The 16,491-nt window shown below is 39.8% G+C and overlaps 1 protein-coding gene across 3 annotated transcripts in view; it reads right to left on the bottom strand.

Annotated features, from left to right (window-relative positions):
• Nucleotides 1-16,491, bottom strand: part of diaph2 (diaphanous-related formin 2) — a 380,814-nt gene that overhangs the window by 97,290 nt on the left and 267,033 nt on the right. For all 3 annotated transcript variants that reach the window (XM_053630382.1, XM_053630381.1, XM_053630383.1), the window contains one exon: nt 11,091-11,214. In XM_053630382.1, the coding sequence (XP_053486357.1) occupies nt 11,091-11,214 (124 nt within the window). The remainder of the gene's footprint in view (nt 1-11,090; nt 11,215-16,491) is intronic.

Below are 16,491 nucleotides of genomic sequence, written 5' to 3'. Positions count from 1 at the left end.
GTTTTGGGATTCTGTGCAGCGATAAAACAAACCTGGTACTTTTTTGCAAGATGGATCAGAGGTATGTCTGAAGGAAGATGAATGAAGAAAGAACACTCTGTCCACAGTCAAGCATGGTGGTGGCTCGGTCATGCTCTGTGGCCGCTTTGCATTCTCTGGCACTGGAAACCTGCAGTGGAAGGCAAGGTGGATTCATTGAAGCATCAAGAAATCCTAGGAGAAAAAATCATGCCATCTGTGTGGAAGCTGAAGCTTGGGCATCATTGGAACTTCCATCAGGACAATGATCCAAAGCATACCTCAAATTCCACTAAGGCTTGGTCGTCGAAGAAGTCCTGGAAGGTTCTACAGTGCCATCACAGTCATCTGACTTGAACCCCATACAAAATCTATGGTGGGATTTGATGAAGGCAGTTGCAGCATGCAAACCCAAGAATATTACTGAACTGGAGGCCATAGCTCATGAGGAATGGGCTAAGATTCCTTAGGAACACTGCCAGTGGTTAGCATTTCATTTGCACCAGGTCATAACAGGAAAAAGGTGCTCTACTAAGTACCAAAGATGCTTGCCATGAAGGGTTTGAATAATTTTGAAACTGGAGAAGTCATTATAAGTTGCATTTTCAGTTGAATTTGGGGAAACCACATTTGCTGTGTTGAATTATTTCAATTGCTTTTGTTTGACTTGTTCATTGTCATTTGTCTGTAAATTTTGACAATAAACCTGATTTGCACTAGGGGTTGAATAATTATGATTGCATCTGTATACACACCTGGATACAGCACTTAATGGGTTGACAAGAAGGAAGTTGAGAAGCTGGGAAAGACTAAGTGAAGGTGAAAGTGGCTTTAAAGATGAAAGAGAAACAGATTATGAAAATGAAGAGGAAACAGAGGAGGGCGAAAAAGAGGAGGAGGACAGGTTAGAAATAGCTAAGCGATGGGTAGATAAGGAGTTAGCAGAATTGGAAAAAATGTATGAGGGAAGTAGAGAAATCACTTCAGAAGTTAGAAGCAACAGAAAGATGAATAGGGAAAGCAGAAAGATCAATAAGGCAACAAAAAAACAGCAGAGAGGGGACAACCAATAGAAAGAGAGTATAGACTACGAGAGAGAGAGAGAGAGAGAGAGAGAGAGAGAGAGCATAAGTGAATTATGGGAGAACTGTATCTTGAGAACATTGAAGAAAAAGAAACAACTCCAATTGTGGGCAGTACTCAGACCAGAAGAACTGACTCTGTTTCCCACTTGGACATGGAGAAAGGGAGAGAAGCAATTTAGACCAAGAAAAAGCTTAAAAGAACCAATAAAACTGGTGAAAGTATTCCCTATTTTAGTGAGTGCACAGACCCAGTATGTGCCCTGGGCCACATAGGATCTCGATGGGCTGATTGCTCGCCCTCCTGATATCCATGAGGGGGCTGAGAAGTAGATCAAGGTGTTTGAAGAAGAGCAAATGGGCAGGCTGCTTGCAATAGGAGACATTAAAGCACTAAAGGAACTAAAATAGAAGAGATCCTCACAGCCGCCTACTTGAGAGGGGCTGTGAGTACTCCAGCAAGAGATGGAACTGCTTTTGATCAGTACCACCCAAACTTTAAGCAAGCATTAAGAAATTAATACCCCAGGTCTCAGAAGGGAGAGTATTTGGGGGAAACAGAAAATCCAACTGCTTATGTTCAAAGACAATTAAAGAGATGGAAATGGGAAACAGAAAAGGACCCAGAAAGAGATCCTGTGATGACCACATTGTTCAGAGAAGCAATAGTGGACGCTATGCCACAAGCTGTAAAGGGCAAGCTGGAAGATGTGGTCAGACATAAGGAGTTTTGTGACCATGTGACTCAAGCAGTTGAACAGTATAGAAAGAAGCAACAAAAAATAAGGAACCAAAAATGAAAATTACAGAGAAAGCTGGCACAACTGCAAACTGAAGAGATAACAAATAGAAGCAAGAAAAAGACTCAAGCTCCTGTTAAAGATAAAGACAAAGAGGAGATATTGATGGCTCCTTTAAATGTACCTCCCCTACCTGCTATTCAACCAAACCCACCAGGTGCTCCTCCAGGTTCACAGGAGTCTCCCATTCCTGTCATCAATGTCTACACTCAGCAACCAAACAACATAGGTCGGACAAGAAAGCCACCACATGGAGGACAGAGAGAAAGAGGCAGACCCAATCCTGATCCTCCAGGATTATGCTGTTTATGTGGACATAAAGAAGCAGGTTTCTCAAGGAGCCAAGGAGCAGGCATGAGGCTGGGGCTGGTTTGCCGGGGTCATTAGGCGAGATCCAGGCTTTGGAAGTTGTGTCGTCAGCTTTAGATGGGGGCTTAACTTGGTGGGCCATCTTGTGGGCCTTTCTTGACTGTGGAGCGACTTCCTCAGCCGAGCCAGAAGGCGGAGCGATGTCCTCAGCGGAGCAGGAAGGCAGGGCGACGTCCTCAGCGGAGCAGGAAGGCGTAACGACATCCTCAGCAGAGCAGGAAGGCAGAGCAATGTCCTTAGTGACATAAGAAAATGGAGCCGTGCAGTAGGGGAAATGTAGTCACTGGTTTGCTGTGATGTGACAGTTGCCACAAGGCTTCAAACATTCGCCAAGTGTTCAATCATGTTCTTAAGGCTGATTTGGAAGATCTTTTATTAGACAGTACCCTGTTACAATATGCAGATGATTTACTGATTGGTTCCTCATCACTAGAACAATGTCAAAGATTCTATCAAGGTACTGAACATTGGCTACTCCAGATTACACAAAACCACTTTATTTGTATGTGGCTAATAGAGTACATGGATTTGCTTCAGCAGTATTAATGTCGGAAACATGCAGTGGTATGAAAAAAACAGCCCATCTGTGCTACCAACAAGGACTTGTTGCCCTGTATTATGTGTATGAAAAAGCATGCACTATAACTATGGGCTACCCAGTTATCACTTACACTCTTCACAAGGTAGTGGAACTTCTAGAACAAGGAAGATTCATTCTGACCCAGGCTGGAAATTTAGCCTACATGTCTCTCTTCACTTACCCTGACATTACTATCAAACATTGTACCACAGTAAATCCAGTTGCCATGGTTCCTTTGGACAACGAAGGAAATGGGTATGACTGTGTAGCAGACATTTACTCGACTTTGCCCAGACCTTGAGTCCACACCCATTCCAGATGCAGGTGTTTGTAGATGACTCATGTTTTAAGGATCACTTAGGTAGTCATGCAGGATACTCTGTAGTCAGGAAAGACAGGGAAGATTTTGTCTGTTGTTTCACAACATTGTGAGCAACTGTGCTCTGCCCAACTGGCTGAATTAAAAGATCCCAGTACTGCATGTCAATTGGCTAAGGGTAGAACTGCTAATATATACAGTGATTCTGCTTATGCTCATGGAGTGTGTCACCTACTTTTGTCGAAACAAAGAGGCTTTAGAAAAAGTGATGGGATTCCCATACAGCATGCTGAACAAATTGGCCAGTTAATCTCTGCAATGATGCATCTGAAGCGTTCAGCGAGTGTCAAGCATACAAAAAAGTTAATGACTCGTTCATTAAGGGTAACAATGCTGCAGATTTGGAAAAATAAAAAGCCTCAGGTTGTCAGGTAGCAGTGTTATCACCAATGTTTCTTACTCAACCTTAAGTTCAACTAGATGACATTGCTCAAATTCAACATGAACACTCAGGATGGCAACACTGAGGAGCCACAAGAGACATAAATGGCATCTGGCATTCTCATGAAGGGTTTATAATGGCACCCACCCCACTTCTCATTGTTCTGATTTTGGAATACCACTGCGCAAGTGGGGGACATAATAAAAACAATTAAACAGCAGGGTCTCCCGTTTACAGGCGATGGTAGATTAGTTTTTAACTGAATGTGAAGTTTGTGCTCAAAACAATCTTAGAAAAGGAACCTCAGCACCAATAGGCCACATGCTAGTACCAGAAGGACCATTCAAGCACCTGGTAACAGAATATGTGGATATGATAACGCAAGTACAAGGTAAAAGATATATGCTGGTGATAACAGACAGATTCAGCAGGTGGATTGAAGCGATTCCATCAGCAGACCAAGCTACAGGTAATTAAACTTTTGACAAGAGAAGTAATCCCTAGATTTGATATACCATCTCAGATCAGTTCTGACAACGGTTCAACATTTGTTCAGAAAACCGTGAAGACAGTACTGCAACAATTAAGAATAAAACAAAGGCTAGCATGTGTTTATCAGCCTCAATCACAGGAAATGGTGGAAAGGGTAAATGGTACACTTAAGGCTAAACTCAACAAGACTTGTGCTAGCACTAAACATAAGTGGGTTGATCCTTTGCCTCTTGCATTAATGAGTTATTGCATGCATACTAACAGAAACACAAATCTAGCACTGCATGAAATGCTAATGGGTTGACCCATGATTGTGCCATATTTGACATGTCCTTATGAAGGACCACCTCTGGAGCAATTGAAAATGGAGCTTAAGGCTTACAGTGCCCTCCACTAATATTGGCACCCTTGGCAAATATGAGCAAAGAAGGATGTCAAAAGCTGTCTTTATTGTTTAACCTTTTGATCTTTTGTTAAAAAAAATTCACAAAAATACTCTGGTCTCATGGATATCACATAATTGCAAACAAAACACAGGTTTATCTAAAAAAGGATCTTTGTTACATATAGGTGTGCATCAATAATTGGCACCCTTTTAGTCAATACTCTGTGCTGCATCCCTTTTCCAAGATAACATCTCTGAGTCTTCTCCTATAATGCCTGATCAGGTCGGAGAATATGGGGAATACGCGGCAATGGATCTGAGACCATTCCTTCATACAGAATCAATCAAGATTCTTCAAATTTCAAGGTCCATGCTGGTGGACTCTCCTATTCAGTTCACCCCACAGGTTTTCTATGGGTTTCATGTCAGGGGACTGGGATGGCCATGGTTGGACCTTGATTCTGAGGTCAGTAAACCATTTTTGTGTTGATTTTTATGTATGTTTTGGATCATTGTCCCGCTGGAAGATCCAACCCATTTTAAGCTTTCTGTCAAAATGTCCAGGTCCTCTGGCAGAAAAATAGCCCCAAAACATTAAAGAGCCACCACCATATGTAACTGTGGGCATGAGGTACTTTTCCATATGGCTATCTCTCTGTGTATATCTAGAGTTTATTGCCAAAAAGCTCTACTCTGGTTTCATCTGACCATAAAACCCGATCCCATTTGAAGTTCCAGTAGTGTCTGGCAAACTGAAGATGCTTGAGTTTGGTTTTGGATGAGAGTAGAAGCTTTTTTCTTGAAACCCTTCCAAACAACTTGTGGTGCTGTAGATGACACTGGATTGTAGTTTTTGAGACTTTCTGACCCCAAGACAAAACTAACTTCTGCAATTCTCCAGCTGTGATCCTTGGAGATTTTTTGGCCACTCCAACCATCCTCTTCACAGTGTGTTAAGACAATATAGACACACGTCCTCTTCCAGGTTGCTTCATAACATTTCCAGTTTACTGGAATTTTTTAATTATTGCCCTGATGGTGGAAATGGGCATTTTCAATGCTTTTGCTATATTCGTATAGCCACAGATATATTAATTGATTTTACCCATTGTAATGAATGACTAAGGGAATTTGGCCTATATGTTACCTCATATTTATATACCTGTGAAACAGGAAGTCATGGTTGAACAATTTCCTGTTCCTAGTCACTCAAGTGTATAAAGAAAAGGTCAAATATCAATGGGAATATATTTTAAATATATTTTTCTCATATGAATTCATAAGAGTGTCAATAATTGTGTCATATATTTAAAATATTTAAGATTTTTTTTTTTTGGATAGACCTGTGTTGTGTTTGCAATTGTTTGCTATCTATGAGAGCAAAGTATTTTTGTGAATTTTTTTAACAAAGGATCAAAAGGTTAAACAATAAATAAAAATTTTCATAGCCTTCTTTACTCATATTTACCAAGGGTGCCAATGTCTGTGTGTGTGTGTATATATATATTAGGGATGTCACGAGAACTGATACTTCTGTACCAAGTCGGTACCAACATTCTTAAAACGTGATGGTACTTGTTTTTCTACATTTTCGCTGGTACCGATTGTAACAAAAGTACCGAGTTGCAATTCTTCCGGACCTGATGGGGGCAGCAAATAAAGTGTTTTAGTCGGGCCACAAGTGGTGAAGAAGAAGAACGCCTACAAGCACATGGGAAAAACTACAAAAGATTAGCTTAGTTTAACAAGTTTAGCTCCGCCCCGACTCGTTGAGAGGAAAAGAGAGGAAAGCTAGTATTGGTTTCCGGTGTGCAACCGATGCTATCGTTCATTTCAAACAAAGCGAGGAAACACCTGGAATTTGGCGAAAAACCTGAAAGATGGTCCTATATTATGTTTGTTTGAGGCAGCTGGCATTGTGGCCGTGAAACCAGCTAACGTTATGCTCCATGTAATGTTTCCAATAGACAGTTACTTGAAAACGATGCTAACGCGCCACCATGCATCGCCATTCAGCCCGTATCCTGTCAGCTAAATGTAGCCTAATGTCACTAATAATTATTCACATGTTCATGCTTTTAATAATTTTTTTTGGTATGCCACCATATCAATGAATTTAAACTAATGCTTGCATTCAGAGTATAAGGTGTGTGTGTGTGTGTGTGTGTGTGTGCGCGCATATCTGTGTGCATGCGTGTGTGTGTGTGCGCACGTGTCTGTGTGCATGCGTGTGGGAGTGTGTGGGTGCGTGTGTGGGCGCGCGCGTTTAGGAATGCACGTCCACTCATTATCAGACAGTGTTTGATAACTAAAATACCCCCTCTCCCTCCCCCACCTCTCTCCCTCCCCCCTCCCCCCCCTCCCTCCCTCCATATATATATGTATGTGTGTGTGTGTGTGTGTGTGTGTGTGTGTCTTTTATTTCCAGCAAACTTTAACATGTGTAAATATTTGTATCATCATAAAAACATTCAACAACTGAGACATAAACTGAACAAGTATCACAGACATTTGATGAACAGAATAAGTCCCTTAACAAAGGTTTCGTCAATATCAAAAGTAACAGTCAGTATCTGATGTGGCCACCAGCTGCTTTAAGTACTACAGTGAATCTCATCCTCATGGACTGCGCCAGATTAGTCAGTTCTTGCTGTGAGATGTTACCCCACTCTTCCACCAAGCCATTTGCAAGTTCTTGATCATGTCTTCAAGACTTCAAGTCTTCCTGTCTCCCTGTAGCACTGTCTTACATTACACTGCGTCTTACATTACATTTACATACAAATCAGATACAATTATTTAACTTATAAATATATGGTGATTTCTGTAGTATGATGTTCAGATTAGACCTCCAAAAGAGTAAGAAGCTTGTTGCTCTGGCAAATGTGCCCTCATGTGTCCCTTCCAGAAACTCAATCACTTCCTCATCTAATCTAACTCACTGTCTCCAGCATAGCCAAATGGAACAGTCCTCAGTCTCCTTTAGCTGAGTTACATTATGAATGGGGGATTTTTAAAAAGTTGGATGGTGCATACAAGTAGAATGGAAACCTTTAATCCTCCCTCAGTTTGCCCACTCATATCATCCAATTGACATGCATGGCTGTGTTTCTGTGTACTCTCTGTGCTGCCTCTAGTGACAGATTGGGTGAGACAGTGCGAGTTCACTTCTCGGGTTCACTTGGCTTTTAAAATCCTCCACAGATCTCCAAGTCCAGACACTGCCACAACATATCTGTTGTTTTCCATTTCCCCTTACTCAAGTTCAAATTATCCCAGAGCTAGAGTAATCAATACTAACACTCGGTTCATGGTAAAATTCTACTTTGGATGGGCCCCAGTCTGTGCAGGAGCTTTGTGTTCATTACTCTAACCATTTCTTTCACATACTGCAGATTATTATTTAGTGCAGATGCAGATTCTTATGGAATATAACCTATCATGAAGATTCACTTCAAGCTCATAAGCAAAGAGAAAACGAGATTGAAGATTCTTTCTTTCAACTAATAAAAATGATAAACCATAGTTTAGGATCTCAGGTTGAACAAGGCAGAGAAGATGGTAACAGGAAGAGATAAAAATTGAGCCACATTCCACTTAAACAGCCCTCGACCACTCAAACCATAATTCAAAGATCCTGTCAAGACTGGTACAAGCTAGTCTGGGTGTGGATGAACAAACAATTGCATAAACACTAACAGTCTTTGCCAGAGTGGCCATCTGGCAGGATGTTGCAGTAAAACCATAAATCACCCCCAGAATGCCATAAGCAGGTTGAGAAACAAACCCTATCCTGGACAAAAGCGTAGAATCACTAGACGCTATGCTGAGCTCACATCATAAAAGACAGAGACTCTGAGAACACCTTTTTTCTGACCTGATTTCTTTATCTCACCTACTACAACCTAGATTAACTATGTGCCTTCTTAATGCAAAATTAAACAAAGAACCAGGAATGTCCAGACAAAAGGCTAGCTCACCATGAACGGTGTTCACCATCAAACCTCACGGCGTAAAACAGAGAGAAGGGAAGGGGGGGTCTGATTGTGAAACTTAACAGGCCTGCTCTGTCTCTGCACCAAGCCACAGAACAGAGGACAGAGACAGTTAATTTCTGTGGCATGAAGACTGTTTTAACGTATCATGCTTTTATACAAGGTTTATAACTCAAAATTTGCAATCATGCTGTTGTTTATCTGTATTCATACTACATATCTCACAAATTGATTATCATCATTACCTGCACACTGACATACCCATGTCCATAATCCAAAACTGTAATCCTTATGTTTTATTAATGTATATGTTTACTAATGTCCTTAGCATGCTGACTGTTAAGCTTTGTAAACCATATTACCCATATATGAAACCTAAATGTAGCTATTAGGCTTTTATTATCTTGTATTTAGCCCAATATATCCGGCAAGTTAGTCATTATATACAACTGTCATATTTGGTATCTGTGTGTTAGTGGTAACATTTCCAGAATGCTAACAAACTACAGATTTTAATAACTCACTGCATAATTCCATTTATAAGGGTAAAGTCCAAATTAACACGAAAGTAAGAGTAAGCATGGATCCAAGAGGTATTATGCAAATTAGTTGGGAGGGAAGACTGAACTATCCCCAAGTCATTCGAAAAGGCCACCTCTTTGTGGGCTGGAACCATTAAGGTCCTTTCACACTGTGCGTGACGCAAATCGCAGATGAGCTGCGCTTTCACACCGAACACAAAACGATTGATCGCTTTCAGCTAATTCATGCCTGCACCATAGGTAGCGCTGACTGAGAATGCATTTTACGCCTGCACACTAAGTGGCGCAACCCACTATTCAGCTGATCGGCCTACTGTCTTTGACCACTGAGACGAAGAATCACATAAATGTTGCCACAACACAAACTGTTATGAAGCACAGAAACTAACTTTTCTTATTTTATGTGTACCCAGAAAGGAAGGCAGAAAGTTTTTTTGTGTTTTTTGAACAGCACCATCAAGCTGTTTTAGTATGAATTAAATAATGTGAAATATAATGCAATAATACAGTAGTGGGACAAAGCTCGAGTTTCATGCCTAAGACAAGCCCACTTTTTTTTCGTGGTGGAAGAACTTTGATAAATGAAGTGACAGTTCAGTTCTTACTATCCTGTTATATTTATTACTGAGATGTTTCAACAAGTTATATAATGATAAATAAGAAATGACGTACTGAGTGTTGTTTTCTGCTACAAAAAGTCCAACTGTAACATTATAAAAAATATATCTGTTTGCATTCAAACAAATATGAAGTATTTCATTAAGAAATATACTTTATAATATGGCATGTGATGATGGTTTGTTTATATCTCCATGGTACGCGCACTTGTTTGTGTGTGTGTGTATGAGAGAGAGAGAGAGAGAGAGAGAGAGAGAGAGCACGCACACTGAGAAAATGGCACTTTTTAATGCATAAGTAATTGTGCACCATTTTATAGGTAAAAGGCCAACTGGATGGAAACAGGCGGGAGACAGCAAATATCGCAAACAGAGTCTGCAGAGAGCCTCATCACGTCTCCTCAGGGCCACTGCCAACTCTTCAAACCTTTCACCTACGAGACTCCATTCCATTCATCATTCCAATTGGTCTTCTGACACGCCACTCAAATTCCGACCTGACAACTGACGAATAACCATTGCGGGAATCCCCTCAACACCACAATGTAATGAGGAAATCCCCTCAACAGGCAAGTGCAGTACCTCCAAACTCTAGCTAAACTGGTGTATAATAATATGTTTAAAGCCCCTCTAAACGAAGCAAAGGTAATCTTAATAAGTTGATGGGTTGTTCAGGTCATGGTCTGTGAAATAACATACAGTGCTATAAACTCGGAACTTCATTCACTCTGTCGAGAAGCCATCATCACCCCAGTTTGTGTGTGTGTGTGTGTGTGTGTTTATGTAGAATAGTTTAATAAAGTCTCATCTGTTCTTAAAGATACATGTCTTATTGTTTACAAAGTCTACTGCTTTGAATTGCGGATCTTGCTTCAATGCTCTTAAAATAATGTTTCACTATATTTAGGATATTATTGCCGGTGGCCATGGAGGTCATATCTAATGCATAATTAAAAAATAAATTAATTAATAAATAAGTTCAATTTATCGCTGGACGAATAGTTGATCAGAAATACTAAATTAGCCAAATTTCCCATTCCGATCTGATCTGCTAGTTTCTCCTACATAGTCGGTGGAGAATACAACAACTTAATCTAAACAGCTTCTTTTCCCTACAACAGTCAGAACTAGAGAAGAATAGTCTTTAATTTAGAACCAAAACCGACTAAAATAGCTAGTCACTCCAAACCACCCAGTCTCATGTTTTGATTAAAATATTCAGAAAAAGACAAATCAGTCTTATCTCATTCTTAAGCTCTGTAAAATATACTGGAAAAGCACTGCTAACTGAGTTAGAATGTTAAGTGTGCCTGCACCAAAGTACACTCATATTTATAAAAAAAAAAAAAAATTGCTGTTAATGTTAATATGAGAAAAGCTAACTAAAAAGGCACCATCAAGGTCTTGTGCTCTTCAGGATTGGACAAAAGAAAACATGGTAAGGATATGGACATTTTTTCCACAAACTTATCCTGCTTGTCATCTGTCTTGGGGAAGTTCTGGATGTCATTCTCCAGCCTCTGGATCTGACACTCCATTGAGTCCAAACTGGCTTTCAGGGTCTGAGCAGACACTGAAAAAGAGGATAATTTTATGAGATAGTGGTCAGGGAAAATATTCTGTGATAGCATGCTATATACAGCGGTGCTTGAAAGTCTGTGAACCCTTTAGAATTTTCTATATTTCTGCATAAATATGGCCTAAAACATCATCATATTTTTACACCTTTTCAAGTAGATAAAGAGAAACCAATTAAATAAATGCAACAAAAATATTATACTTGGTCACTTATTTAATAAGCAAAATGATCCAGTATTACATATATGTGAGTGGCGAAAGTATGTGAAACACCCATGTGCAGTAAAAACTTTAACTAAACATTTCTAGTAACTGTTGATCAGTCCTGCACATCAGCTTGGAGGAATTTTAGCCCGTTCCTCAGTGTAGAGTATCTTCAACTATGGGATGTTGGTAGGTTTCCTCTCATGAACTGCTTGCTCCAGGTCCTGCCACAACATTTCTATTGGATTAAGGTCAAGACTTTGACTTGGTCATTCCAAAACATTAACTTTAACCATTCTTTGGTAGAGCAACTTATGTGCTTAGAATCGTTGTGTTGCTGCATGCCCTACTTTCTCTGGAGTTACAGATCACAGACAGTTGTCCTGACATTTTCCTTTATAATGCACTGGTATACATCAGAATTCATTGTTCTATCATCCGTCGTCCTGGCCCAGATGCAGCAAAACAGGCCCAAAACATGATACTACAAATAAACTCTTATTAGAGCACAATGCATGTACAGTTTGATTAGTTTATTTGGGCTTTGTCTCCCTTCTGTCAGTGGGCCCATTATCTACTTTATTTACATTTACTCTCCTCCACTATAAAATCCCACTAGCTGTTTAAGACTTTTTTTAAGTAAAGGGAAATGCTTGTGTGTGTTCAGGTGCAAGTCACGGTCAGAGATGAGTTCATTCATTGATAAAAGGCCTAAGGCTGAAGGGATCGTCATAATCAAATCTGCTTCATTAATTGGCAAATAATCACTGTTTACTGATTTTCACTGCACTGTGGCTCCCCGCTTTCTCATATCAGAACTTTCAAGTTCAGACTTCAAAGTGTCTACAGTGTCTTGGGGGATAAGTAACGACTCTGAAGCAGCTGCAGCTCCATGCTGTGATCACAGTATTGCTTTAGCATTATTGATACAATCATGCCAAATAACCACTGTTAAGGAATCCTTAGTGGGACTCACAGAGTGTCCACAGAGCCGCCTTCTTTAGATGCACTTCAGCTGGGTCTTGTCCCAAATCTTGTTTATCAACTAAAGAAATCTTATAGATAATATAAGTACATGAATTTACTTCACCATGAAGTTGCTTGTACTTTTTTCAATCTGGTCACATTTCTTTCTGTCAAGGCATTGTAGTAGTGGAGAAGGACAAAAAAAATCTGATTATGTAACAAAGAAGAAACAAAGAAACATGCAAAGTCAAAACAATACATTTTACCTCTCTTTAATTTAAAAACAAAAACACAGAGGTAGAAATAAACTTGGATAATGTAAAAGGTTGAGGCTATGTCATTAGAAGTGTGCTGGAGAAAGACAAAAACCAGGGATTTACTGTCCCCTAATCAAACTTCACAAAGCCAGGGTTAATGCTTTCAGACTAGACCTGGCACTCACATAGCATTCCTCAGCAGAGCCAGTGGGACCTGATCTGAGACCAGCATAAAGCCTTTAAAGTCAATACTGAGGGATAAGATGATTATAAAATATGGGAAAGAACGAAAGGCAAATAAAGAAAATTGTTTGAACAGAAAAGAAATTAAGATGTGCATATTATAAATATCAGAGGTGTGAGCAAATTTGTCATTGGGTCAGCTGCTGTACCACCACACCAGCACTAGCAGGATACCAATGCCTAAGCTAAACATGTCAGGAAAAAGCTGATTTACTACAAATAAAATAAACAGAAATACAGTATCTCACAAAAGTGAGTACACCCCTCACATTTTTGTAAATATTTGATTATATCTTTTCATCTGACAACATTGAAGAAATGACACTTTGCTACAATGTAAAGTAGTGAGTGTACAGCTTGTGTAACAGTATAAATTTGCTGTCCTCTCAAAATAACTCAACACACATCCATTAATATCTAAACCGCTGGCAACAAAAGTGAGTACACCCCTAAGTGAAAATGTCCAAATTGGGCCCAAAATGTCCATATTTTGTGTGGCCACCATTATTTTCCAGCACTGCCTTAACCCTCTTGGGCATGTAGTTCACCAGAGCTTCACAGGTTGCCACTGGAGTCCTCTTCCACTCCTCCATGACGACATCACGGAGCTAGTGGATGTTAGAGACCTTGTGCTCCTCTCCCTTCCATTTGAGGATGCCCCACAGATGCTCAATAGGGTTTAGGTCTGGAGACATGCTTGGCCAGTCCATCACCTTCACCCTCAGCTTCTTTAGCAAGGCAGTGGTCATCTTGGAGGTGTGTTTGGGGTTGTTATCATGCTGGAATACTGCATACTGATCATGCTCTGCTTCAGTATGTCACAGTACATGTTTGCATTCATGGTTCCCTCAATGAACTGTAGCTCCCCAGTGCCGGCACTACTCATGCAGCCCCAGACCATGACACTCCCACCACCATGCTTGACTGTAGGCAAGACACACTCGTCTTTGTACTCCTCACCTGGTTGCCGCCACACACGCTTGACACCATTTGAACCAAATAAGTTTATCTTGGTCTCATCAGACCACAGGACATGGTTCCAGTAATCCATGTCCTTAGTCTGCTTGTCTTCAGCAAACTGTTTGCGGGCTTTCTTGTGCATCATCTTTAGAAGAGGCTTCCTTCTGGGATGACAGCCATGCAGACCAATTTGATACAGTGTGCGGCATATGGTCTGAGCACTGACAGGCTGACCCCCAACCCCTTCAGCCTCTGCAGCAATGCTGGCAGCACTCATACGTCTATTTCCCAAAGACAACCTATGGATATGATGCTGAGCACGTGCACTCAACTTCTTTGGTCGACCATGGCGAGGCCTGTTCTGAGTGGAACCTGTCCTGTTAAACCGCTGTATGATCTTGGCCACCATGCTGCAGCTCAGTGTCAGGGTCTTGGCAATCTTCTTATAGCCTAGGCCATCTTTATGTAGAGCAACAAGACTTTTTTTCACATCCTCAGAGAGTTCTTTGCCATGAGGTGCCATGTTGAACTTCCAGTGACCAGTATGAGGGAGTGTGAGAGCGATGACACCAAATTTAACACACCTGCTCCCCATTCACACCTGAGACCTTGTAACACTAAGTCACATGACACAGGGGAGGGAAAATGGCTAATTGGGCCCAATTTGGACATTTTCACTTAGGGGTGTACTCACTTTTGTTGCCAGCGGTTTAGACATTAATGGCTGTGTGTTGAGTTATTTTGAGGGGACAGCAAATTTACACTGTTATACAAGCTGTACACTCACTACATTACATTGTAGCAAAGTGTCATTTCTTCAGTGTTGTCACATTAAAAGATATAATCAAATATTTACAAAAATGTGAGGGGTGTACTCACTTTTTGAGATACTGTATATGTCATGTAAAGGGGCTGGAGACAGATGGAAGTGCAGTTTAAGCTTTTTATTAAAGGGTGGCAGGCAAACAAATCCAAATAAAAAGGCAAAAATGTAGTCAAAAAGCAAGCAAGGAGTCAGACAATAGGCAAACACACATAAACAGTGCTTAGACGAGAATCGAAAGACGCAAGAACAAAACAGTATCAAAACAATGGAATGAGGAACAAGGATCAAAGGCTCGGTATGGGTCTCATGATAAACACACAGAAACGCACAATACTTCGTTTGAACAAAGACACATGAGGGGTTTAAATACTAAATGTATCAAAGAGGGATAACACAGAACAGCTGAGACATTAAAAACAACCAATAAAATAACAGGGGCAGAGACAGGACAGAAAACAAAACACAATTGTAACTGTAAACAAAGTCAATGCCAACCCGGAAACACACGTTCAGGCAGTTCATGCGTGCTAAATGATCCAGCACTCAGCATGAGGGGAAATCTGTGACAGTATACTGGGAGATACAAACTGTAAAATATCGTATTTTGAAAAATAATTGCAAAATTGTGTTAACTGAAACCCAATGTGTCTTTTAAAAATAATAATTAATTAATGTTACTAAGTGTTTTAATGTTCTTACCCATTAAAGGGTTAATATTATTAGCTCAATAAAATATGATTAAATGGTCCTGCACAGCCAAATTACTATATCCTCCAATAGCTATTTCATGCTGTGTGGACAGGAGAAACATTTTTTTCATATTCATCATCTGTGTAATATATTTATATTATAAAAACGAGTGGTGTATTTTCTATAATACACTGACTGTGGATTAACAATTATTGTGACAGCTCTTTGGTCATCTAGCTCTCCCCACATACATCAATGACCCAAACGACTCTGTTGCCAGTTAATCGGTTGTCCTTTCTTGAACCACTTTTGGTAGGTGCTAACCAGTGGGAACACCCCACAAGACCTGCCTCTTTGGAGATGTTCTGACCCAGTCTTCTAGCCATCTTAACTGAATTTCTTTAGAATCTATTTCTATTTCTTACTTGAATGAATGTTACTGTGAAAACATTGCAAATCCACAAACCATATGAATATAATTACTGGTACTGGTTAATTTTTAGTTACTCATGATTTTAATTTCCAGGAAATACGTTTTTAGCTTTGTCATTATACAAGTGTTTATATACTCAATGATTATTTCAAGGGTAAAAAGGTTGGAATCCTTAAGGATATAGAGTCATGTGAAACTATAAGTACATCCCATGGAATTTTTTATTTATTTATTTATTTTATTTATTTTCTTTTACATATTTGGACAAGCAAACATTTGATCCTCTTTGAAATAGTAATAAAGGTGATACACTATCAAATGACACATAAAATTGACATTTTGTAGTAATTGTCACAATTTAAATAATAATAAAAAAAAAACAGATCAGTCACAAGGAAAAAGTAAGTACACCCCTACATTTATCACCCCTAAAATATCCATAAAATTAGAATCAGGTGTTCAGTAATTAGAACCTGCTCAGGGAGCACAGGTGGAACCTGTCTTATTTAAACCTCTCATATTTAGTGTCTGGTGTTCCCTTTGCTTTTGACGTGTGTGGTGTCATCATGCCAAAATTGAAAGAGTTCTGTAAGGCCTTCAGAAAAAGGTTGTGGATGCCTATGAGTCTGGCAATAGATTTAAAAAGAATTATTCTCAGAATTATTTGAAATACATCATTTCACCGTAAGGAAA

This window comes from Ictalurus furcatus, chromosome 8 (genome assembly GCF_023375685.1).
Source record: "Ictalurus furcatus strain D&B chromosome 8, Billie_1.0, whole genome shotgun sequence".
NCBI classification, from domain to species: domain Eukaryota; kingdom Metazoa; phylum Chordata; class Actinopteri; order Siluriformes; family Ictaluridae; genus Ictalurus; species Ictalurus furcatus.
This window is presented reverse-complemented; position numbering and strand designations above follow the sequence as displayed.